This window comes from Urocitellus parryii, chromosome X (assembly GCF_045843805.1).
Source record: "Urocitellus parryii isolate mUroPar1 chromosome X, mUroPar1.hap1, whole genome shotgun sequence".
Taxonomy (NCBI): domain Eukaryota; kingdom Metazoa; phylum Chordata; class Mammalia; order Rodentia; family Sciuridae; genus Urocitellus; species Urocitellus parryii.
The window spans coordinates 76173803-76198999 of NC_135547.1; the positions used below are offsets into that span (position 1 = coordinate 76173803).

At 38.5% G+C, this 25197-nt stretch overlaps 1 protein-coding gene, 1 long non-coding RNA gene and 2 pseudogenes across 3 annotated transcripts in view; 2 read left to right on the top strand and 2 right to left on the bottom strand.

Annotated features, from left to right (window-relative positions):
• Nucleotides 1-8074: 8074 nt before the first annotated feature.
• On the bottom strand, nucleotides 8075-14461 carry LOC144250804 (uncharacterized). Its single transcript, XR_013342583.1, has 4 exons — nucleotides 14326-14461; nucleotides 13513-13629; nucleotides 11254-11320; nucleotides 8075-8212 (listed from the first exon to the last, which is right to left on the bottom strand). It is a non-coding gene; the product is annotated as an uncharacterized LOC144250804 (long non-coding RNA).
• On the bottom strand, nucleotides 9406-10681 carry LOC113199567 (suppressor of cytokine signaling 6-like; annotated as a pseudogene).
• LOC113199566 (barrier-to-autointegration factor pseudogene) lies at nucleotides 10742-11214 on the top strand (annotated as a pseudogene).
• A 167-nt stretch (nucleotides 14462-14628) lies between the features above and the next one.
• Ogt (O-linked N-acetylglucosamine (GlcNAc) transferase) overlaps nucleotides 14629-25197 on the top strand; it is a 38679-nt gene continuing 28110 nt past the window's right edge. Inside the window, exons 1-3 of one of the 2 annotated variants that reach the window (XM_026412627.2) lie at nucleotides 14629-14875; nucleotides 18120-18300; nucleotides 19284-19527. In XM_026412627.2, coding sequence (XP_026268412.1) covers nucleotides 14839-14875; nucleotides 18120-18300; nucleotides 19284-19527 — 462 coding nt within the window. In that variant the 5' untranslated portion in view covers nucleotides 14629-14838. The remainder of the gene's footprint in view (nucleotides 14876-18119; nucleotides 18301-19283; nucleotides 19528-25197) is intronic. The other variant, XM_026412628.2, reaches the window with a different exon arrangement.

Sequence of the window (25197 nt, forward strand, 5' to 3'; positions counted from 1 at the left end):
AGCATAAGAGGAAACTTGACCACTGTAGCTATGAGAAGTCAACCTTGAAAACACTGGAAATTCCCTGACAGGAAAAAAGATAGAGAAAGAAAGTAAAGTCCACATAGAACATATTTCCTCATATAGCTCAGTTCTGAATCAGAGTCTTGTGCAGGTGTTTCTGATCGGAGAAATCTAAGTCACATGACTGTCAGCTACAAGGGAGACTGGCAAAATAGCTCTGACTCAACACTGGAGAGGCAGGGGTTCATAATGTGGAAATTCTATAGAAAGACTGTTCAAATTTGAGGGCAGCCACAAGTGTGACACAGACCGTACTGCTATCAATTCATGTAGAGACTACAAGAGTTTGGGGGCAGAAGTGAAGAGTTCCATTTTGAACATGTGGTATTTGAGGTGCCTGTAGTACTTGCAGATAAAGATGTCTAGCAGGTAGTGGCATATTTGAAGTTCTTAGGATCCAAGTAGCAGTTAAGAGTGGGTGGAAAAGTCCTAAGAGAGCATGTTGAATGAGATAAGAAGATAGAAGAATCCTGGATGTGAGAAAGAAACCTTGCCTGGATTTCTTATTCTCCCCGAAAAAAGCCTGAAATACAGGAATGTATATGATATAATGTTTGCTTCCACTTCCCCTAGACATATTTTACTTTTTATATACCATGAGGATGATATCCGTGGCTATTTGTCTATTGATTGAAAAGGATAACAAAACATCTCTTATCTTCCCAAGAGATCCAAATGGCTACAGACAGGACTAGGTCCCTGGCTACCAGGAAGATGGAGCACTATTTCCCTAGGTATTCACACTTAAAAGGGGATGACTTTGGAGATGACAGCAGGCTATAAAATTTGGAGATGTAAGGCCCTGTTTACATTACAAAAACTTTGGGTAAGAAAAAGGATCCTGCCAATCCCATTTCTTTCTTCTTTTTTTTTTTAGAGAGAGAGAGAGAGAGAGAATTTTTTAATATTTATTTTTTAGTTTTTGGCAGGCACAACATCTTTGTTTGTATGTGGTGCTGAGGATCGAACCCGGGCCGCATGCATGCCAGGCGAGTGCACTACCGCTTGAGCCACATCCCCAGCCCCCAATCCCATTTCTGAGGCGTTTCTCTCTCCTTTTCCAAAGGGGCAGGGTCTCTCTCCTGTATGGAATGGAAAAAAATCCATTTTTCTCCATCCCTCATCTATGGGGTGAAAATTGTCACTCATAGAAAGTTCCATCAGTTCTCAATGTGTCCCCTGTGGGTCTAAGTGTAGGAGACTGACACAGCAATATCACTTTGGCTGGATTAGTAAACAGAGCTGACATATGGAGGGCCTTGTACATGAAACTAGATGATGCACAATCATCAACAGATGTTAAGCAGGGTATTAAGGATTTTTTTTTTTTAAAGAGAGAGTGAGAGAGAGGGGGGGGAGAGAGAGAATTTTTAATGTTTATTTTTTAGTTCTCAGCAGATACAACATCTTTGTTTGTATGTGGTGCTGAGGATCGAACCCGGGCCACACGCATGCCAGGCGAACGTGCTACCGCTTGAGCCACATCCCCAGCCCTTAAGCAGGGTATTGACTTAATTCTGACTTGTATTTTAGATTTTCTAAGGTCAAGTACAGAACATTACAGTTAGCTAGGTCTAGAGCCCCAGAGACTAGTTAGAGAGCTGTTGTAATTGCCTAAGGTACTCTGAGGGGAGTGGCATTGGCAATGGAGGTGGAGGATGAATTCCAGAGCTATTTTGATATCCCACATGTGTTCTTACAGCTCTGTGCTACACCCTTTCACCTATTTTCAGCATGCAATAGGAAGCCTGGTTGGTTTTTCCTTTCCATTTATGCTTTCTTACGGTCCAGCTCCCCATGGGAGTCCCTATCACTGATATCTCTACTCTGCTCACTACATAGGGCAGGGGATGAAATTATCAATGGCTTTTTAGTCTCAGTTAATTTACTTTTCTTGCTTTTGCTTTCCTCTTCCAAATCCTGCAGTTACTCTAAGGCAAGAACTTAATTACCTTAAACATGGTATCAGACTGTTTCACTCTTTTTCAATGCTCTATTGCCTAGAATTCTACAAATTGAAAGGGCTAATACTGTATGCAAAAGTTTAATTCAGTGTGTGAAACTGTCTGACAGCCTCCCCCAACCGCTTAGCACTCTTCCTCATTGCCATTTGTGGGTAGGCAGAATTCTACAATGGCTCTCAATATCCCACCCACACCGGTGTATAAGTACTTTGTTCTAGTTATTTAGTCAAACTCTAATCTAGGCACTGCTGGGAAGGGATCATGCAGAACTAATTAAGGCCTCACATCAGGTGACTTGTAAAACTAAATAATAACAGAAATAAAGATTGTTGTGGTGGTCCATACCTGTAATCCCAGCTACTCAAGAGGCTGAAGAAAGAGGATTACAAATTTGAGGCTAGCTGTATCAATTTAGCAAGATCTTGTCTCAAAACAAAATAGCTTAAAAAATGAACTGGGGATGTAGTTTAATGGCAAAGTGCCCCTGGGTTCAAGTATCAGTGCTAAAAAATAAGAAAAGTAAAGAAAGTAGAAAGAAAGAAGCTAGGTGTTGTGGCTTACTCCCGTAATCCCAGGAACTCAGAAAGCTGAAGCAGGAGGATCACAAGCTCCAGACAAGTCTTAGCAACTTAGTACAGACCCTGTCTCAAAATAAAAAATAAAAAGGAGTGGGAATATAGCTCAGTTGTACAGCACCCCTGGGTTCAATCCCTAGTACTGAAAAAAAAAATACTGAAATAATCCTGAGTGAATCTGACCTCATCAGCTGAGCTCTTAAAAGGGACTAGGCTTGTAAGTCACAAAATTATAAACACTGTATTATTCCACTCATATAGGGGTACCTAAAGTAGTCAAATTCAAGAAACAAAGTAGAAGGTGGTTACCGGGATGGGGGAGATGGGGAGTCATTCTCTCTCTCTCTCTCTCTCTCTCTCTCTCTCTCTCTCTCTCTCTCTCTCTCCCTCCCTCCCTCCCTCCCTCTCTCCCTCCCTCCCTCTCTCTTTGCAGTACTGGGAATTGAGTTCAGGGCCTTACATTTACTTGCTAGGCAAGTGTGTGACCACTGGCTATATTGGCTATATCCCCAGTCCACTTAAAATTTTTGTTTTGAGACAGGGTCTCTAGTCTAGGTACTTGTCCAGGCTGATTTTGAACTTCTTATTCTCCTGCCTCAGCTTCCCAAGTATCTTGGATTACAGGGATGCCCCATTGCAACTGGCTGGAATTATTTTTCAATGGGTATAGTTTCTGTATTGCAAGATGAAGATCTCTTGCACAACAAGTGAGATTACTTAACACTACTGAACTGTTCACTTAAAATGGCTAAGATGATGGATTTTATGTTATGTTTGTTTAATACATTTTTGGGGGGTACTGGGGATTGAACCCAGGGATGCTTAACTACTGAGTTACATCCCCAGCCATCCCCCTTTTTTATTTTGAGACAAGGTCTCACTAAATTACTTAGGGTCTTGCTAAACTGCTGAGGCTGGTCTTTTTTTTGGGGGGGGGTACTGGGAATTGAACTCAAGGGCACTTGACCACTGAGCCACATCCCCAGCCCTATTTTGTATTTTATTTAGAGACAGGGTCTCACTGAGTTGCTTAGTGCCTCGCCATTGCTGAGGCTGGCTTTGAACTCACCATCCTCCTGTCTCAGCCTCCCAAGCTGCTGGGATTTATAGGTGTATGCCAGTGCTTCCAGTTTGAGGCTGGTCTTGAACTTGTAATTCTCCTGCCTCAAACTCTCGAGCTGCTGGGATTACAGACGTGCACCACTGCACCTGGCTATATACTATATTTAGAAGTAGATACATAAAACCTTATAAAATTAATTTCTGGAAATATACAAGAAATTATATAGTTTTACAAACCAAAACACACATTCAAATGTATGTACTCGGATAATTCATTCATTTTAAGTACAGTGGTACACATATCATTTGAAATATGCAGAAAAATCATGTAAGTATTAACTTCATAACACACCAACATGACTATAAATTTTCTTTAATCCAATATGTATACATATTACAAAATTCTATAGCAGTGGGTTTTTTTTTCTTTTTTTCTTTTTTGCAATGCTGGGGTGGAATCCAGGGCCTCAAGCATGGTTTTAGGCAATATCTACCACTGAGCTATATCTCCATTCCATCTACAAGATTTTTTTATTATCTCTAGACTTAGAGTTTGGAACACTTTTCAGATACAAACAACTACATATTTTCCCATGTTCTAACTGATTAATATAAAGGATCTTTAGAGCAGGGGATGTAGCTCAGTGGTAGAGCACTTGCTTAGCATGTACCAGGTTGAGTTTGATACCTAGAAGCACATACAAAAAAGGATACTTATAAAAAACTTCTCTGTGGAATTAAAATGACTATTAAAGAAGCTAAATTGTGTGCCATACTTTATTTTAGAAATTTAAAGTGATTTATGGAAGTGGCGATTGTTTCTTTAGAGTATCAACATAATGGTCTATTGCTGGTAGTATGATTTCATTTTCAAATTAAGAATGCATTTAGACTTGTACCATAAACAGAGACATTGCACATAAACTAAAATTTTAGTAATTTCATCCTGTTTCAATAGTACTGGCTCAGAAATTATATGTTCTTTCTTTTTTCTTTTTGGTACCTGGGATTGAACCCAGGGGTGGGGACTTAACCACTGAGCCACATCCCCAGCCCTTTTTATATTTTATTTTGAGACACGTTCTCACCAAGTTGCTTAGGGCCTCACTTAGTTGCTGAGGCTGCTTTGAACTCATGATCCTCCGGCTTTAGCCTCCTGGGCCACTGGCATTACAGATGTGCTCCACCATGCCTGGTTCAATTATACTTTATATCTTATTTCCTATATGGTACATCCTGTTCTTCAAGAACAATGATTGCCCTTGTAGCTTCCCTTTAAGACTTTTTAGTTCTATGATAATTTCCTGTTATATGTGTACAATTGCATAAATATATATGCAGTATATATACCAAATCCCAAGTTTGAGTCTAGCCTCAGCAATTTAGTGAGACCATGTCTCAAAATAAAAAATAAAAAGAGCTGGGAATGTGGATCAATGGTAGAGTGCTTGCCTATTGTCTATGTACAAGGCCCTGAGTTAGATCCCAAGCATCACAAAAAAAAAAAAAAGAGAGAGGAAAGTGAGGACACAGATATGCAATATATATTTGCAGTACTGGGGATTAAACCTAAGGCCCACAGCACTGGGCTACATCACTAGCCCTTTTACATTTTTATTGTGAGACAGGATTACATTAAATTGTCCAGGCTGGCCTTGAATTGCAATCCTCCTGCTTCAGCCTCCTGAATAGCTAGAATTATAGGCGTAGGCCACCATGCTCGGCTTCTGTGATAAATATTTTGACCTAAATTTCAGGTTATTGTGCAGTTAGAATGAGAACAGGTTTCCTGAGAGCTTTTTAAAGTACTTTCAATAGCTTTTATTATTTGTAAAAATGCATAATAGTGTCCTAGCAAAGCTGACAATAGCTCTAGCCTCTATCATGTTTTATAATGAAACATTTGATATAAAACAATCCTGAACCACTTATTATAGCAAATGGATACAGCTTTCCTGTTTCATTTCACCTTTTGCCTTGAGCTTAGATTTTTAGAGGCACATATTTAAAAATCAGGTACAAGTTGTGCCCATATGTCAGCTAAATTACCATTCAATAGAATCCAAAAATATAATCAAAAGATATTTAGACCAAACTACAGAATGAAGTTATAGCTCTTTTTTTTCTTTTCATTCTTAACCAGAGTGTTTTAGTGTCTTTTTTTTTTTTTTTTTTTTTTTTGTACAGGGGATTGAACCCAGGGTGCTTAAGCACTGAGCCATATCCCCAGCCCTTTTTGGGAACAGGGTGTTGCTGAGTTGCTAAGTACCTTGCTAATCTGCTGAGACTGGTTTTGAACTCATAATCCTTCTGCCTTAGCCTCCTGAGTTGCTGGGATAACAGGCGTGTACCACCATGCCTGGCTGTTTTAGTGTCTTATAGTAAGTCTTTCACATAATATGTGACTTATACCAAATAGTTCTCTTCACACAAAAACAGAAAACATTGCAATATCCCTTTCTTTCTGTATGTAAATTTAATTAATTTCTTGGCAAATATTTTTATTTGTATTGATACACTACCAGAACCTAACAATTACATAACAGTACCATTTTTCTTTAGAGTATTTTGTATTATGCATACACAAAAGTGCATCAAAAATTGGCTGTCTGAAATAGAAGGGTATTAATATTTGCTATCCAAAAAGTACAAATTTAAAACAGATGAAAAATCAGAATAATCACAACACTAAATAGCTAGATCTTAAACACATGGTAGCACCAAGAAAAAACAGGGAACAAGCTATGTCCACATGACACAGTCCAAAGACCTGGGTGCATCATGGTCTCATAGGTAATATATGTAAGTGCTTCTAGAAACATGGAGAAGCCATTTTAACACTTTTTAACATACAGTGGCTCTCTTACAATACTGCCATCTAATATAGATGCACAGAGACTTTTTATTCATCCTAGATGTATATTTTAATTGTTTACAAATAGATAATTTGCCAAATAATAATAATTATTATTATTAGTTTTTGGTGTGGTACTGGGAATTGAATCCAGAGGTGTTCTACCACTGAGGTACAGCACCAGCCCTTATTTATTTTGAGATAGGGTCTTGCTAAATTGGTGATGCTGGCCTGGAATTGGGAAGCATCCTGCCTCAGCCTCCTTAGTCCCTGGGATTACAGGTGAGTATCAACACAACTGGCTCCGAATTCCATCTTATTAGGTGAAAACTTTGTAATGGTGCAATCAACATTTCACTAAAATCAAATATCTTTTCCCTTTAATTAAAAATACCATAATACCTTTTCTTTTTGCAGTGCTGGGGATCAAACAAAGGCCCTCAAGGTCTATACCACTGACCTACATCTTTAGCATCTATACCTTCTCTTGGTAGTATTTTACTTCTGACCTTAAAAAAACACAGGGAAAGTGGCTACAGCAATGCACTCCTATAATCCCAGGGGCCCAGGAAGCTGAGGCAGGAGGATTCCAACTTCAAGGCCAGCCTTAGCAATTTAGCAAGGCCCTACACAACTTAGTGAGACCCTGTCTCAAAATAAAAAATAAAAAAGGGCTGGAGACTTAGTACCACTGGGTTGAATTCCTAGTACACAAAACCAAAACCAAAACTGAAACCAAACAAACAAGGACTGGGCATGGTGGCACAAGCCAGTAATCCTAGGGACTCAGGAAGCTTAAGCAGAAGTATCTCAAAAGTTTGAGGCCAGCCTTGGCAATTTAGTGAGACCCTGTCTCAAAATAAAAAATAAAAAGGGGTGGTAATGTGGATCAGTGGGAGAGCACTTGACTACTATTTATGTGCAAGGCCCTAAGTTAGATCCCTAGCACCACACACATACACACACTCACACACACACACACACACACACACACACACACACACACAAAAGAGGGACTGGGATTGTGGCTCAGTGGTAGAGCTCTTGTCTAGCATGTGTGAGGCCCTGGGTTCCATCCTCAGCACCACATAAAAAATAAACAAAATAAAGGTATTGTGTCCAACTACAAATAAATAAATAAATAAATAAGGGGGGCATGTGGGGATACAGTTATGTTTGAATGATGAAGACATTAAGTTTGACTAAACCCTTTATTTCTGTGTTTAAATGTGGGGTAAGGATAGGATAGGAAAACTTATAAATGACAAAGTAGGAAGAAACATCTCGAGTTACATGTTCCATCTGAGAAGGACACATTTTTAAAGTTGTGTAACTGAAAACATTTCTGAACAAGGCCATTTCAAAACACTACATTACAGTCATGTGCAATGATGAATGCACTCTGCACCTAAAAATAACTAAAAAATTTTGGGATAGTTGCTATACCCCCCATGACTACTGATTCAGAGGAAAAAGTGATTAGTGATTTTAAACTACTTGAGACAGCTAAATTTATTTTATTTTATTTTTGAGAGAGAGAGAGAGAGAGAGAGAGAGAGAATTTTAATATTTATTTTTCAGTTCTCGGCGGATACAACATCTTTGTTTGTATGTGGTGCTTAGGATCGAACCCCGGCCGCACGCATGCCAGGCGAGCGCGCTACCGCTTGAGCCACATCCCCAGCCGGAGAAAGCTAAATTTAAAAGAAACAGATAAGACTCTTTTTAATGTCAATATATATGGTATGCAATAAAATATGGTTTTAATATTTTCTACATTTCCCACTATTTTTCAACTAGAGTCTTTCATTGGAGACAAGGGTGAAATCCAACACATGTAATAATAACTACATTAAAATATATGAATTAAACTCCAAAACAATGTTTTTTCTTTTTAAACAATGTTTTATTTTTATCCAAATCTATTTAAACTTTGTATAAATTTTAATGTTGCAAGAGAATCCAATGTGTTTATGAATTTAGTTGTACAATCAAGTTCTACCTAATATAATGCTAAGCAAATGAGATTGATAAAAATTTTCTAAAGTATACACCAAAAATACTATCATAGGAACCTAAGAACATTTAATACTTCAAATCATAGCTCTTGTTGTCTTTATGTTACACCAATTTGTATCAGAGTTTAATAAAAGAAATGGCAACAGTTTCCAAATTGGTAGCATACTTTTTAAAAAAGATTTTTAAAATGTAAGGCCATTTAAAAAAATAAACAAACCAAGCCAGGCATGGTGGAACATGCCTGCAATCCCAGTGGCTCTGGAGGATGAGGCAGGAGGATTGCAAGTTCAAGGCCAGCCTCAGCAATTTATCAAGGTCCTAAGCAACTTAGTGAGACTGTGTATCAAAATTAAAAACAAAAAGGTCTGGAAATGTTGCTCAGTGGTAAATTGCCCTGAGTTAAATCCCCAGTACAAAAAACAATTCAGCTTTTCACAACCAAAATATTAGCACAACCTTAAAATAATTTAGAAAAGGGTGTTCTAAGATATGTTGCAGATCTGTTTTATTACCCAAAATTATGTTAATTCATAATTCTAAATTTTTATAAAGTATAAGATTAAAATAATTTTCAGTATGTGTAAATTCTGTATTTTATTACATAGGTATGTTTCTTCAACACTATCTTTTAAAATGGATTGTTTAAAGAGACAACTTTTATTCTAAATTTTTCATTCATTCAACTTTATTTCTGGTTGAATCCACATGATATGTGCTTTCAATGCATAAAATCATAGGGGATCTTCTACAAATACAACTGAAACAGTTTGGGCAGCAAAAGATTTTTGTAACAATGAAAGGTTATAAATTGTATTTCAATCCCTTTTTCTTTATCTCAAAGTGCAAGATGTAGGGTTCTCATAATCCCTCAGCAATGGTACTCTTGTAAATAATCCTTTGTTTTGTTTGTCACAGAAAGTTTTTAAAATAAGTATATTCTGGTAAGCTGACATAAAACAAATGACACATGTACTGCAATGAATAAACTTACATGAATTGTGATATTGGATTGGTCTATCAGAGTAAATTGCAGATCCAGGAAACTGAGACTTTGAATAACAACAAAGCTCCATTTTCAGAGTCTCTGGTTGAATGTTTAATTAGATCAACTAATTGTCCTTCCACATCTGGTTGTTCATAAAAGCAAAACCTACAATTCGAGTGTTCAATTCTAGTGTGAAGTGTTTTACTATAGAAATGAAAGCTTGAGCTTAAAAGATAATGGTCATCAGAACTATCCTGAACAAAAAACAACCACCTAGCACATTTGCTAGCTTCCACTCTGTCTTCTACCATGTGATTGGTCCTGAATACCAACCCTGTTTTGAAAGTTTTTCAGCTCTGTAAAGCTTATCAAAACCACATGACCACTATTGCATGGATTCATAAACTCTTGCAACCCTAGCAACAGAGTCAGGATCAAAATTTAAATAATAGTGCATAGTTTCAGACACACAGAGGTCTGTGGTGGTGAATCCATTTAAGTTCCTTTGGATTTGCTTAGTGTGCATTGGAGGTAGCAATGGAAAGAGTAAGGGATGTCATCATGACTCCCTTGGGCTCTGCAATGATACTCCTATGATGCAGTGAACAAGTCATTTATAGACAGGCCCACAAAGAGTGCTGAGGCAACAATCATGTCCTGATCTATCTGATTCTCATATTTAGAGAAAACATTTCTTCCCACTTTAGAATAAATTTCAGAAACTTCCATGGGAAAACTGTCTAGACAATTGCCATAAATTCCTTTCAAATGGAACAGATTCTAGTCTAAAGGCACAGAAAACTGAAACTAGTCTTAAGGCCTAAGTCCAATAACTACAGGCATGTTCACCAAGGCAAAGATGCAAGTCTCCATTCTGAAATTCTGTACTTTTTATGAATTATTTGCTCTTTTTTTAAAAAAAAAATTAGTTGTAGATAGACACAATACCTTTATTTATTTATTTTTATGTGGTGTTGAGGATAGAACGTTAGTAAGGCAAGGGCTCCATCACTGAGCCACAACCCCAGCCCCTTAATGAATTATTTTGTTCTTTATACACAGTCTCAGGCTGAAGATTGTGAAAATCTTTTTGAATATCATTCCATGATAGACTTAGATTGGAAGAATAAACCAAGACTTTGCCTTTCGCCTCCACTGGATCTCACAATTTGTTGGTCAAGATACCAAGTGGAGAATGAGAGCATTAAGCTCAGTCAAGATGACAACCTCCCTAAAGCATGGAGACTTTGTGGCAGAGCCTATGGGGGAAAAGCCAGTGAGAAGCCTGCCTGTGATTGGTGAAGTCCTGGGCAAAAAGTAGGAGGAAAGGGGCTTTGATAAAGCGTATTTTGTCCTTGGTCAGTTTCTGGTGCTAAAGAAAGATGAAATCATCTTCCAGGAATGGCTGAAGGACACATGTGGTGCCAATGCCAAGTAGTCCCAGGACTGATTTGGGTGCCTTTGAGAATGGTGTGATGTTCTCTGGGGAGCCCTCAATCCCCAGTCCTATTATCAAGTCTCCAGAGTTTGTATCCAAGTGGAGGCTCTTTGTCCTCTACAAAGGAAAAGATTGCTGTTGTTGCACTTGAGGGTCTTTGAGAATTCTCTCCCCTCACCATTGAATTTTTGCTCTTGCATGCAACTCCCTTTCTCTTTCCCCTGCCAGTTCCATCCATGGAAACCTTTAACTAGCTTTTCTGATTGAATTCCTGGCCCCTTCCCCACCTTTACCTCTGGTCTGCTTGATGCCATTTGGCTCCTTTTTTGGCAATAACAGCCAATAAAGTCAGTGGCCTTCCTAATAAAAGAGGAAAGAAACCAAGTATGAATTCAGAGGGAAGGAGACCTTATTAGTCTTTGACAACTTTTTCTTGTGTGTGTGGTGCTGGGATCAATGGGGATCTAACCTGGGGGCTTGTGCATGTGAGGCAAGCACATTACCAACTGAGCTATACCCCCAGCCCGTTTTGTCAGCTTTGTTTTTCTCACAAGGCATCCTCATTGTGGAGAGCTCAGGAAAGTGTACTCTTGGTTGCCTTTCTGCTTTTGTTTTGCAAAAAGCCACAATTTAAATTGTATCCATTAGCCTTTTCTTGTTTGACCTGTTTTTATTTTTCCTTCACCTTTTTCATCTTCAATGTTGATGATGCAGCTGGACATATCTTTAACATAGTGGCTACCAAATAAGGAATCATTTTTTTTTTTTAAATGTTTTTTTATTTTTAGTTCTTGGCGGACACAACATCTTTGTTTGTTTGTGGTGCTGAGGATCGAACCCGGGCCGCACGCATGCCAGGCGAGCGCGCTACCGCTTGAGCCACATCCCCAGCCACAAGGAATCATTTTTTCCAAATTGATTGGCTAGTGATGGTTATAGTACCAAGAAATCAGTTTTTTTCTTTTATTCAGGTTAAAAGATTTCTGGAAGTTTTATTTATTTTTTTTTCTTGTGAAGGTTTTAGTCTTAAAAAGGTCTTTCTGGAATTCTTACTATCACTACTTATCTGGAGAGTGTGGGAGGCTGCATCTGTGTATTTTTTCAGCTTCACTTAACCTTTAGGACCATTTTCCAGCTGCTTTGATGGAGAAGCATGTCTCTCCACTTCCTCCTCCAGTACTGGTGCTACTACTGCACAATGTGTTTTAAGCCCGTAAATTTGTGGCAATTTGTTAACACAGCAACAGAAAATAGGCCATTATTGGTGTTATTTGAGTGGCAAAGTTTGGGACTGAGTTGAAGAAGTAGTTGATTTATTTACAGATGGTTTTAAATTTAGAATTCCTGTATGTAAAAGATAGCAAAGAAAACAAACAAATCAGTGTGAAAGAGAAAACACAAAAGCACCTCCTTCAATGCTCAGGTCAAGTGTTCTTCATCTACTCCTTCCAGTCTGAAGTGACTGTTCCCTCCCCAGATATTTAGAAACCAGTGTATTTAATTAGCATATTTAATTGCCTAAATAATAATCTTCTGTATTGTTCTCCAGTGGCTTTTTTTTAATGGGGTGGGTACTAGGGATTGAACCCAGGGGTGCTTAAGCAGCAGGTCACATTCCCAGCCTCTTTTTATTTTTTTGAGACAGCATCTTGCTCAGTTGCCTAGGGCCTTGCTAAATTGCTGAGACTGGCTTTGAACTTGCGATCCTCCTGCTTCAGCCTCCCCAGCTGCTGGGATTACAGGCATGCACCAATACCCCAGCCCCAGTGGCTTTTTGTGTCTATCAAAGTAGGCTTCAAATATCTTGAGGGCTAGGAACTTGTTTTGTTCATTTTATGTTTCCTATAGTGCCTTGAACATAGAGATTCTAGCAAATGTTACTAGAGTGGCTGAAGAAGATATGCTTGTCTGATGAATAAGTACTTCAAACGCAACCTTCCAGGAGTTATTTCTGGAAGGCACCTGGTTGGAGTTCTTCAAGTGTTTTCTTACTGAGTCACCGAGAGCTCCACCACCCGCTTTCCATAGCGGAAAAATGTATCATAACATCCTGTGACTCTTCTCTCAGGATAAGAAACTGGAGACCCTGAGTATCTGTAAGCTAAATAGTCTGCCCGACTGAGAGCATGACCTGGCATTTAACAAGAAGAGTTCTGCCTAATTAACTAGTACCGGCTAATCACTAAGACATAAACATCTGCCAGAGGAATCTGAGAAGTCTGTTTTAAAATTTGAAAAGCTGGGGCACTTGTGTGTGTGTGTGTGTGTGTGTGTGTGTGTTTACTAGTGAAATCAAATTACAAGACAAGGTTGGTGCCCAATTTCCAGGAGAGTTTGTGTAGTGAATTTTGTCTTTTTCACTGCATGATGTGATTTTTGATTATCGGATGGAAAAATTAACAACATTATGATTTTTTTCTGTGTTCATATCCATAACTAACAGTTTGTCAACTATATCTAAGAAGTTGAGAATTCATTATGTGCCTGAATTGTTATTTTTTTATGTTGTCAAAGGACTAGGTAGTAGAAAGACTATCAAGAAATTCACTGACCTGGTTTCTTAAATTAAGGACTTTTTTGAAATCACAAGGTTCTGAGACATCCAACTTGTAGCCTCCAGTGGCTTGTAATAATTTCTTGCTGAAGTGACAAGCTACCTTAAATCTTTTCTGGAACAAAAGATGAGGCATAAATTAATAACAATGTGACAAAATTGAACGCTGGACTTGAAACTGCAGGAGGATCATAAGGGCTGATTTGTTAAAGAAGGGCAATTCATGACAATCTAGATTTAGGCAGAGGACAAATGAATTCATTTAGCATTGTTGAAGTACCTTGAGCTTAATGGAATCACAGACTGACGATTTGCAGGGCTATTTGGTAGAAATGAAGTCACTGAAAGTCACGAATTTTGACAGAAGTGGATCATTTTTAACATTTTTACAGTAGCTTTTGGCGTGCAAATTCTCATTATGTCCCCGAGTTATTAAGCATTTGCCCTGTAACTGTGGGCAAAACTCGCCCGAATACCGAAACGATTTTGAAATTTCGGGCTATAGTACCATCTCAGGATGTTCGTGTTCATTTGACCCTGCGAGAGTATCAGTCTTTTTCCGCGAAGTGCTTAAATCAGTGGGTGGAGTTAGAATTACGGCGTGTTCAAATCCGAATCCTCTTCCCCATCGTTTCAAACAATTCCGTCTTTGAAATACAATCATTTGAATTTACTTGTTCAGAATTGACCCATCCGCTTTGTAACTATCCTTTTCTGTACGAACAAAGTTGGCTAAACTTTTTTAGACGCCTCTGGCATTTCTGTTAACATTGACATTATTGAGTAGGTAACAAACAGACTTATACTTTACCACTTTGGCAAAAATGTATCCGACGTATATGTAAATTTTTTTTACCCCTCCGTTTCACTCTTGAAAAACTTGGGATTCGCCTGCTCCACTGAATGCCCTAACTGGGAGTCGGGTTGACAGGGTTGTCGCATGCGCTCTCGACACAATCATGTTTGTCGCAATGGGCCCTACGCGGAAGGTTACCTAAGACCAGTGACTTTAATGATAGTCATTTGGTTGGTAGCGCTGGTTACCGTGCTACCTCCGCGAGGGTACTTGATTGTAACAGAAAGTAGTTCCGGCCCGTGTTGTTTCGGCCGAGGAGCCGTCGCCGCCATTTCAAGACCGTGAGAGGTAGATGGCCAACTAGAGTTCCCAAGGTTCGAAGCCTGTTAACTGCTGCCGCCTCTTAAACCTTCCAAAACACTGATATAGCTGCTGTCCTCTTCCTACTACCTCCAGAATCATTCTTGCCAGTAGTGGCAGCAGTTGGAGTCAATTACCCCCTTCTTGCTCTCCCTCAAGAAGCTCCAGATGGCGTCTTCCGTGGGCAACGTGGCCGACAGCACAGGTACCAGTGTCCGGTTCTACCGTGGCAGACACCCCTTTGGGGTTTGGCGCCGTCCTGTACCTTTCATCACTCCCTCCCTGCCCTCTAACCATCCCCATTACATCGTGGTCTACTGGCATCTGATCAGGTTTTCCGCTGTCGTCTATTCCTCAAACATTTTCGCTTGCTTGTTTGCTTGCTTGCTTGCTTGCTTTATGCTGCTTTCTTTGCTTTTTTTTTCTTTAACCCCGTAAATGTTCTAGTCTTCTACTCTCTTCGGGACGCTTTTAACCACACGTGCGCGCTTAGAATGTCTTGGAATGGACTGCATTGGAATCCTTGCCCTTTCAAAATCCTTCGCAACCGTTTTCTCCTTTAATTCCAGCTCATTGCCCTCTCCTTTCCCTCTCCACCTCCCCCTCAAGCCCTTTCCCCTTAACTACATTTGGTCTTATTCTGCCAATCCAGGGCGGGGGTGCCATTTCGATGTAATCATATTCTCACTTTGCATCACGCAAAGACCATCAAAAGCTCATCGATGTGCTTCAAGTAACCTCAAGAAGAGGGGACATTGAGCAGCACTTCGCTGGGCATCTTTATGGTGTTCTTTCGGTTGAGCGGTCCTGGTTTAGATTGGAAATTTCCAGGGGTTCCCTGTGCCATCGCCCAATTCCACCCGCTGCCCCCAGCTTGCGTTTCCCACCCAGTCGTCCTTCCCCGCCCGCGGGGAACCACACCCTTTCCTTCGCGAGGTTGCCAACCCTGTGGTCCACTTCCTATCCTTGGGAGGGAAATCACCCCGGTGCGTTGCTTTGCGTTGACCACCCTGCCCGCCCAATTTTCGCTTTGTGTTACTTTCTCGATGTATTCCTCCGCCGCCGCCTGGGTCTTCCATCCCCATTCTTTAGCCCAGTATCTCTTTATTCATAGGGTGTATATTTTTTTTAAGTTTCCATCTTTGCTTGAAGAGTTTGTAAAGCAACTGGAGTGTAGCTGCACAAGTGCAAGGCGGTTGCCCTTTTAGACAATTCAGTCGTGTGCATTTGGTACTAAAAATAAGAAAACAACCAAATTATAGGAGTGTCCTTCGGCTGCCTTTCCATATTGAGATTATTTGGGGCGGGAGGGTTTCGGGAATTGGACTGTGGTTCTAAGGTTTCCCGTGAGGTAGTGGTGGTGGTTGTTATTGTTGTTTTTGGCGATTTCGCATTTGAGATGTGTCAAGGGTTTTAGTTACTGTTTTTTTTTTTTTTGGGGGGGCACTGCAATAAGTAATAGGTGAATCTTTTTTTAGTATCCTATCCATAATTGTACGGAGTGGGATCCGTAATTAGCCCGTTCTTCCGTCCCCATTCCCTCACCGTGATTTTCAAAGATTTTAAGATTCTGTACTTGAGTCCTTATTTCCGTTATTTGAGGAAGTGGTGATGCAAGTGTTAAAATAGAAGATAAGCAGCTTTGAAAGTGACAAAGTAATGTGTTAAATTAAGGAGCTAGGAAGTCCTTGAGACTTTTCTAAAATGTAATTTTCTAGTTTCTATTAGATATAACCTCCCCCAAGTTTGAACGCAAGTCTTTTCTGCTCCTTTTTTCGTGGTCAGCTGTGCATTCTGTTGGGAAATTTACTTTGCTCTCCGGAGTATCCAGAACACTTTCAACTCTGATGATTGGGGAGCTAGGCTCAAATTTGAGCTTGTCACTCTGACCTTGATAAAATTAAGTAATGTCTGTGGTTTCCCATTCCAGCCTTGTAGTGAAAGTGCTGCGGTTGAAATCCCAATAATGTATCACTGTTTAGATAAATATTTACCATTGAGACTTAAGCTGATCTCCTCCCCCCTTCTGAGTTTTAGCTATATTCTTTATTATTATGTATCTGAATTAATTCACACACAGCAAAGTGTTTTTATTTGTAATTCATTCTGTTGAGTTTTATTCAGTCCTATACTGTAGCATTTTCCCGTTTTTTTTTTAACCACTGTAGTGCTTGGTTATTATATAGGGTTGTTTGCAATGCCTTCTTTTCTCAGTGCCGCAGCTTTTGGAGAATGTTAGTGCTAAGACCACTGTGGGTGGAGTTTAGCTAATTTAGTCTCCTTGTGAGTTTGGGATGGTAGAGGAGCAGTATATTCTTGCTGTGTGTGTGTGTGTGTGTGTGTGTGTGTGTGTGTGTGTGTGTTTTGAGATAGTCTTGCTAAGTTGCTGAGGCTGTTTTTGACCTTGCCAATCTCCTCTTGCATCACCACACCCAGTTTTTTCTCAGGTCTTTTTCTGGTCTTTTTTTCCCCTTTATTTATTTATATATTTTTAATGTGGTGCTGAGGGTTGAACCCAGTGCCTCACAGGTACTAGGCAAACACTCTACCACTGAGCCATAACCCCAGCCCTCAGGTCTTTATTTAAAATGTTTGATGGCCCCTTTAAATATTTTGGCTCTTGACAAATGAATTCATCTTGTTTATCATCTGTTTTAAAAATAATGCCTTGCCTTTTTAGTTTTTCTCCCTTTAGCTTTGTCTCTAGTAGTGCCCTCCTTAAAAAAATTAAATTGTGATAAACATCAATATAATAAGTTTAAAACACATTTTGTGTCCCCATCCACATTAAGAGATGCTTGAGATAGATTGTTAATATTACCCCATCCCATAGAAATCCAACCTGAAACATGGGACAAAGTATTAAGTTTCTCGGTAGGTTATTATGACATTATTAAATCTTTGTGACTTTTGCAGATTGTAAATTTAATATTTTGTTTCAGTATGTTAACTAAGATATAAGGAACAATGTTTAGTGAATCTTCAGATGCTACATAGAATTTAGAATTTAGAAGTATAAAATATTTCAAGTGTAATCTCATTTGGAAGTAAGTATTCCCATGTGGTTTGGAAAAGAAAGAATTAATGGATGAATTCTAAAGATACCAATTCGGGCTGGGGATGTGGCTCAAGCGGTAGCGCACTCGCCTGGCATGCGTGCGACCCGAGTTCGATCCTCAGCACCACATACCAACAAAGATGTTGTGTCCGCCGAGAACTAAAAATAAATAAATAAATAAATAAATATTAAAAAAAAAATAAAGATACCAATTCTGCACCTGATGTTAACTAGGGGTTATAAATAACATGCAGAACACTCTAGTGCTTTACATAGTTTCAAGCATTTTCATCTTTAAGTTTAATATACCATATTTTTACATTTTTTTGTTTGCATTTCTAACTTTTTGTTTTCCCCCCTCCTTCCCTCAAATGTTTTGATGATTCTCCAGAACCAACGAAACGTATGCTTTCCTTCCAAGGGTTAGCTGAGTTGGCACATCGAGAATATCAGGCAGGAGATTTTGAGGCAGCTGAAAGACACTGCATGCAGCTCTGGAGACAAGAGCCAGACAATACTGGTGTGCTTTTATTACTTTCATCTATACACTTCCAGTGTCGAAGGCTGGACAGGTAGGAGATATGGGGGGTACCTACCTCTGGGTGCTGAGCTTAAAAAATGATACTTAAGTATTTGAACTTGAGTTTTTTTCTGTACTGGGTTTCAGTTACGCCAGCAACACACATCTGCTCTTTTGCCCACTTTTTAAATGCTTGGCTGCCAGTTTTTCTCCCTTCTTTTGTGTGGTGGTAGTTATATTATCAATATGACTAGGGACTTTTTTCTGTATTTTTCCACCTGGATCTGCTGCTTTATTAACTGTCTTCAGGTAACAAATTATTCTTAGTGTACATCTGAGCATCCAGTCTTAAGTTTACAAGACCTGTCAGCTTGAGGAACTGAAATGCACAGAAATGATAATGTGTATGCTGTGCATATGTAGTTCATGTTGGAAATGCCATCATTGTTAGAAGTGTTGCTTTTAGCTAATCAGTTGAATTAATCAAAAGGGAAGAATTTTCTCTTGTCCTTTTAATAAATTGTCATTCTGGTGTATTTAAACATTTAAAGAGGTGCATCATTAAATCTTACAAATAGGAAATGAGACTCACACACATTCTCAATATTAATGATCATGATTTACAGTGTGGCAGTTTGGTAGTAAGACTCTAAGAAGAATTTAATAAGGGGCTGGGATTGTGGCTCAGTGGTAGAGTGCTCACCTAGCATGGGTGAGGCACTGGATTCGATCCTCAGCACCACATAAAAATAAATGAATAAAAATAAAGGCATTATGTCCACTGACAACTAAAAAAAAAAATTAAAAAAAAAAGAATTGAATAAGAAAAGGCTTTCTAATTTGAAATCTGGAATGTCTTCATTTTTGTAAAACCGATTTCTAACATTTTTTTGCTCTGCGCCAGTTAAAAGATAATGTAATGTTACATAATTAGCAATAGCACAGGATCTTCCGAAACTGTTACAGTTGCATATGGGCCGTGCCTTCTTTTCTGTAATATGTATACCCATGCATCAACACTTTCACCTTTTCCAGATCTGCTCACTTTAGCACCCTGGCAATTAAACAGAACCCTCTTCTGGCAGAAGCCTATTCGAATTTGGGGAATGTGTACAAGGAAAGAGGGCAATTGCAGGAAGCAATTGAACATTATCGACATGCATTGCGTCTCAAGCCTGATTTCATCGATGGTTATATTAACCTAGCAGCTGCATTGGTAGCAGCAGGTGATATGGAAGGAGCAGTACAAGCTTATGTCTCTGCTCTTCAGTACAATCCTGTAAGTAAAGTTTTAATAATTACTTTCCCTTCACAGAAAGTCCCCCAGAAACACCATAATTGATACTGAAATTGTTTGGCCTGTAATAAAGTCAAGGGTTTAGAAATGTTTATGTACTTAAAATGGTGAAAATGCTTAGACCTGGTCTGTGTTAAGAAATTTGTCTTATATTCCAAATTATGTTAAAAAGCATAAAAATTATCCTTACACGAAACTCTGTCAGTTTTTTATAACATCCCTAAAGTACAAGACATATGACATTGTTTCTTTAAGCTGTTTTGATTAACTTGGGATACATTTTAATAGGTGTTTGTAACAGTTACTTGATTTTTCAAGAAATGGTAGGTAAAAGGTTTTAATATGTAAAATAAATTAAAATAAGGTGCTAAACAAGGCTACAAAATTTGTTGCTCAATAGCCTATTCTCTTTCAACATAAGAGAATTGAGGTGATAGTATCCACACCAGGGTTGGTGTTTTTTTTGTGTGTGTGTGCTAGGGATTGGATTGATCCCAGAGGTGCTTTACCATCCCTAGCCTTTTTTATGTTTTTATTTTGAGACAGGGTTTGTCTCAGTTGCTTAGAGTCTCACTAATTTGCTGAGATTGGCCTCAAATTTTAAATCTTCCTGCCTCGGTCTCTGGGATTACAGGTGTGTACCACCATGCCTGCGTTACACTAGGCTTTTAATTCTTCTTTTTTTTTTTTTTTTGGTCTAAGTTATAGATGTGTTCTGGAGAACAGGTAAGATATCCAGGTCCAGAGGGCAGGTATAAGTTCATAAGCTTCAGACATAAGTTATTTGGTCTCGGAGAGATAAAAAAATATAAGCCTTGCCCATATGACTTTTGATGTAGTTAGGGAAAGTAGATGTAAACTTACGAGGTAAGTGATAAAGAGAATGGTTGTAGGAATCCAGAAAAATGTTTAAGGATATGTTCCCAATCTACATCATTAACATTCAGTTTAATAACAACTCCGGAAATGGTTAACAATTATTACTACTAATATTTACCAATTATTGGACCTCTTTTTTTTCCCCTGGGTTAGGGGGTACTGGGGATTGAACTCGGAGGCACTTACACTGAGCCACATCCCCAACCTGTTTTTTTTTTTTTAAATTTTGAGGTAGGGTTTTACTAAATTGCTTAGGGCTTTGTTGCTGGGGCTGCCATTGAACTTGGTGATCCTCCTGCCTCAGCTTCCTGAGCTACTGGGATTACAGGTGTGCACCACCACACCTCGCTTATTGGACTTCTCTGTGCTTAGACACTGCTAACTGCTTCAGATGACTTTTTTTTTAAATCCTCACAATGAGACTTCAAAGTAAATGGTATTAGTTCTAATTTTACCAATTACAAAAAGAAATAGACTCAAGGGTTATGTGACTTTCTTGTGATCATGTAGCTAGTAATGGTGAAATGGATGTTAAAACCTGATTCTGAATGTCTTCAAAGCAAAAGTTAAAGTGAAAAGAAATAAAAGATAAGAAGGGGATGCTGTGCTCAGTGGGCACTCACCCCTCAAGGCAGCCCTTGAACACAGTTTGAAAACCATTGATCATATACTGCTGTCCCTTAATCCCCATTTTATAGGTTAGGAGACTGAAGCTTACTTTAGTAATTTGCTCAAAGATCTGAGAATCTTTCCATTGTGACATCTATGAACAATTTTTTTTTTTTCAGTTAATTTTGAAAGCTTAAGGTTTTTTTTAAAAAAGAAAATTAATTGCTTTTTGAATGGATCCAGTGAAAATTTCTAGTCATTCCTCATGGATGTAGCTTATGACAGTAAGTTCTTGGGTATCATTTCAGAGATACTCATTGTATGTATGTATACATTTGAGTGACTTTTAATTTTTATTGCTGTACTATCTAACTTGTAACCAACAGAAAGTTTTGGGCAACTGTACATGAGTTGCCATTGGGGCCTGGTCCCCATTCTTCCCAGTGGCTCAGGGCTCACCTCTGTACCTAGTTGTCACAGTCCAGTAAGTTATTTTTCTTCATTAATCTGGGTTCTACTCTTCACTTGTGCTGTCTTGTACAACTGAGGTCTTGACCGATTTTCATTCTGATTTCCTTGGCTCCAGTTTTTAGTTGCCTTTGCATGTAGTAGAGCAGCCAGCCACTGCTACTGACAGTATACCAAATCATAGGAGTGTATTGAAAAGGAAAACTAAAGTGGGAGACAGACCATGTTAATCTGTTAACAGTAAACTTATAATCATGCCCTACCAAAGAAGTGAGATAGTGCTAAAATAAATTATGGGATTATATGGGATTGTGCAAACTCCCTTGATTACATTAAATATATTATGGTGATCATGTTTTAATTTATTTCAGGATACCTGGTCTAAACTAGATTTAAACTTACTATCAAAGGCTTGATGTCAATATAGTGGTGATAGAATCTTGAGTTCCTTATGTGTGGTGCTTAAATGCATCATTAATACATTGTGACCATGAATCATAGATGCAGTTGGCATTCTAAGAAAAATAAAATCTGATTGTTTAATTTTTGTAGCAGTGAAAAAATGTTAAGGTACTTTTAACCTCTTTTCAGCAGTGTTTATCCTTTAAGTTGGTAAATATGTCAGTTTATAAGTTATCCCCCATGTCTTGATAATAGAAATTACTTGTAAAACATAAAGCTGTTTCATATTTTTATATTCTGAATTGTCTTCAGTAATGTGGCATGGTGTAACAATTTTGCTAAAATTTTAGCCCATTATATTTAAAGGTACTATTGTATTTGGTGTTCTTTCACATGATGGCTCACTGGAGTTGCTCATACCTGGCAATCCCATTTATAAATTAAGCATAGGATTGTTTTCTTGTATAATGATTGTAACCCTGAGTTGCTTTAAGCAGCTCTATTTCTGAATCTATAGGTTGTTGAAGCATTACTTCTGGCATCCTAACCATCATGTGTTACTGTCATGTATTGTTGTGAATCTCACTTATAAACTGTGGAAAACCATATATTTCTATTCTTCTCTGTTCAACTTTTTGTTAAGTTTGTCTTGAAAATATCACATTTAAATATTTGAGTGCCTTTTGCGTATATAGTGCTTGGTTAGGAATTGGAGAGATGTGTTGTGGGCAGAAAGTTGTGGGTTATTATATGAGACAGATCTGACCCATAAAGGAAAAAAAGATGTAAGCTCCTCGGATGATTATTGTTGGAGAGTATTAATCAGAAGATTTCCTCGAGTGGGTGCTTATAACCTAAGCATTCTGTAGGAAGGTAAATAGCAAGTAGACTTCCTTGGCTGAAGTGGTGAGTCAAGTAGTAACAAGAAGTGAGTGTAGTAGAGCAGAGTCAATTGGAAGATTTCAAAAGAATAGAGAGGCTGAGGAGTTTGAATTTAATTTGAGAGGCAATTGAGAACTACTGCAGGTTTTTATCGACCTGATTTTACTTCATGTGTATGTATATATAGAGATGTTATGGGGGGTAAGACTGGGGGCTTTAGGAGTCAGGAAACAGTTGCAATCTTAGCAGCAATAGTTATAAAGGAAAATTTTATTTCTAATTCCTTACCTTTTCTTTATTTATTTTTGGTGGTATTGGGGATTGAACTTGGCTCTACTATCAAGCTACTTTCCCAGCCCTAGTCTTTATTTTGAGACACAGGGTCTCCTTAAGTTGCCAAGGTCTTGAGCTTGCAATCCTCCTGCCTCTACCTACCCAGTAGCTGGAGTTAAGCCATGTGACACTGTGCCCAGCTAATTCCTTACCTTTATTCACACTATTTTCTCTTGTTTGCAATGCCCTCTTCCTTTGTTAAACCTCTACTCATATCTTTCAAGGATAAGTTTAAACTTCTCCTTTGAGCTCATCTATTTCTCTTTTACTACTGTGTGGACATTTAGTATGTGTGTGCCTTGTCCTTCTCTGTAGATTGTAAGCCCCTCGATGGTAAAGGATTCAATTAATTTCTTTTTCCTTCAGTTTCAGGCATCCTATTGAATAAAGTTTTTCATGAAAGATATTAATCTGGGATGGGTACAATGGGCCAGGCTTTAGAAATGTTGATTTTCTTAGCAGATACTGTTTGTGATTTGACAGATGAAGCAGAATTTGTTGCCGTAGGTTTTGAAATTTTGGGGAGAATGGTAGTATTCTTGCATTTCCTTTTTTTCCTCTCATACTGGGGTTTGAACCCAGGGGCGCTTTCTCTCTAAGCTACATCCCTATCCCTTTTATCTTGAGACAGAATCTTACTACATTGCTTAGGTCCTTGCAAAGTTGCTGAGGCTGGCCACAAACTTGCAGTTCTCCTGTTTCAGCCTTCCAGTTCACTGGGGCTTCAGGTGTGTGTATCTGCACCTGACTATTCTTGGCATTTTCTAAACATTAGGGATATATATATGCATATGTTTGGATCCTCAGAATTAGATTTCACTATTATGTTTAATATGCCATACTCTACCTTTTTCTAAAACTGTCTTGTTGATTATCTGAAACATCTATTTTTTTTTTTTTTAAGAGAGAGTGAGAGAGGAGAGAGAGAGAGAGAGAGAGAGAGAGAGAGAGAGAGAGAGAATTTTTTTTTTAAATATTTATTTTCTAGTTCTCGGCGGACACAACATCTTTGTTGGTATGTGGTGCTGAGGATCGAACCCGGGCCGCACGCATGCCAGGCAAGCGCGCTACCGCTTGAGCCACATCCCCAGCCCTCTGAAACATCTATTTTTAATGATGGGATTGTGTTAATTTCATTTAATATGCTGTAATGGATCTTGATGATATAACTAAATAACATATATTGTTAGGATGTGATTGGCATCCATCCAACAGTTTATAGAAACTAGAGGGAAAATTATGTAACAATTGGCTAAAATGTGTAGCCATTGTTGGAGAGTTATTCTGAGACTTCTGGTTATTATGGCTCAGAAAAGGCATAGGAGTTGGTAATATTCCAAAGATTTATAGCCACAATTAAGTAGTAGGAGTTTGAGCAGATTGGATGTTACAGGCATGCCAAAATGGGTAACTTTAAAGTGTAGGGGTAAAACCAAACAAAGGTAGATAGCACCATTATAGAATCCATTGCGTCTGAGACTATAAATAGGGCTTAAAAGTGCTTAGATTAATTAGAAGAATGATAAATCTGTAATTAGATTAATGGGACCTGTAGAGTTTTGAGGATTAGTGTTGTTCTGTGTTAAATGTTATGAGAGAAAACCATGTAACTTTCAAAATATCAGTCATTGCTTAAGGGACAATACTGAGTCAGATAACTATTAGGGTGCTCAACCCAGTATGGCCAACCACCATGAATTTTCTGTGGTGGCAGCCAGTATACTTTATCGGCAAACATTTTGGTTTGCCTTGTGAACGGTAATATATAATCATAAAAGCTGCTTATCAGTAAAATTAATCAGTGGATTCTGGAAACCCTAGTATAGTTGCAGAGAGAATAATATATATGGTGTTTCTTTGGCACAGTTGATGAAACAGCACATTGTAGGAATTAAGGCACTTTGACCCATGGAACCATTTGGAATGAGAAGTACCCTTTGTATTGCTATTATCTCTGCTTGTCGACTAATAGATTTGACCGACAAAGGCAAACAAGGACAAATAAAAATATAAGCTCACTGTTCTGATGAGTGTCTCATACTGAGGAATGGACTGGTGAGTCAGATGACTAGCAACACA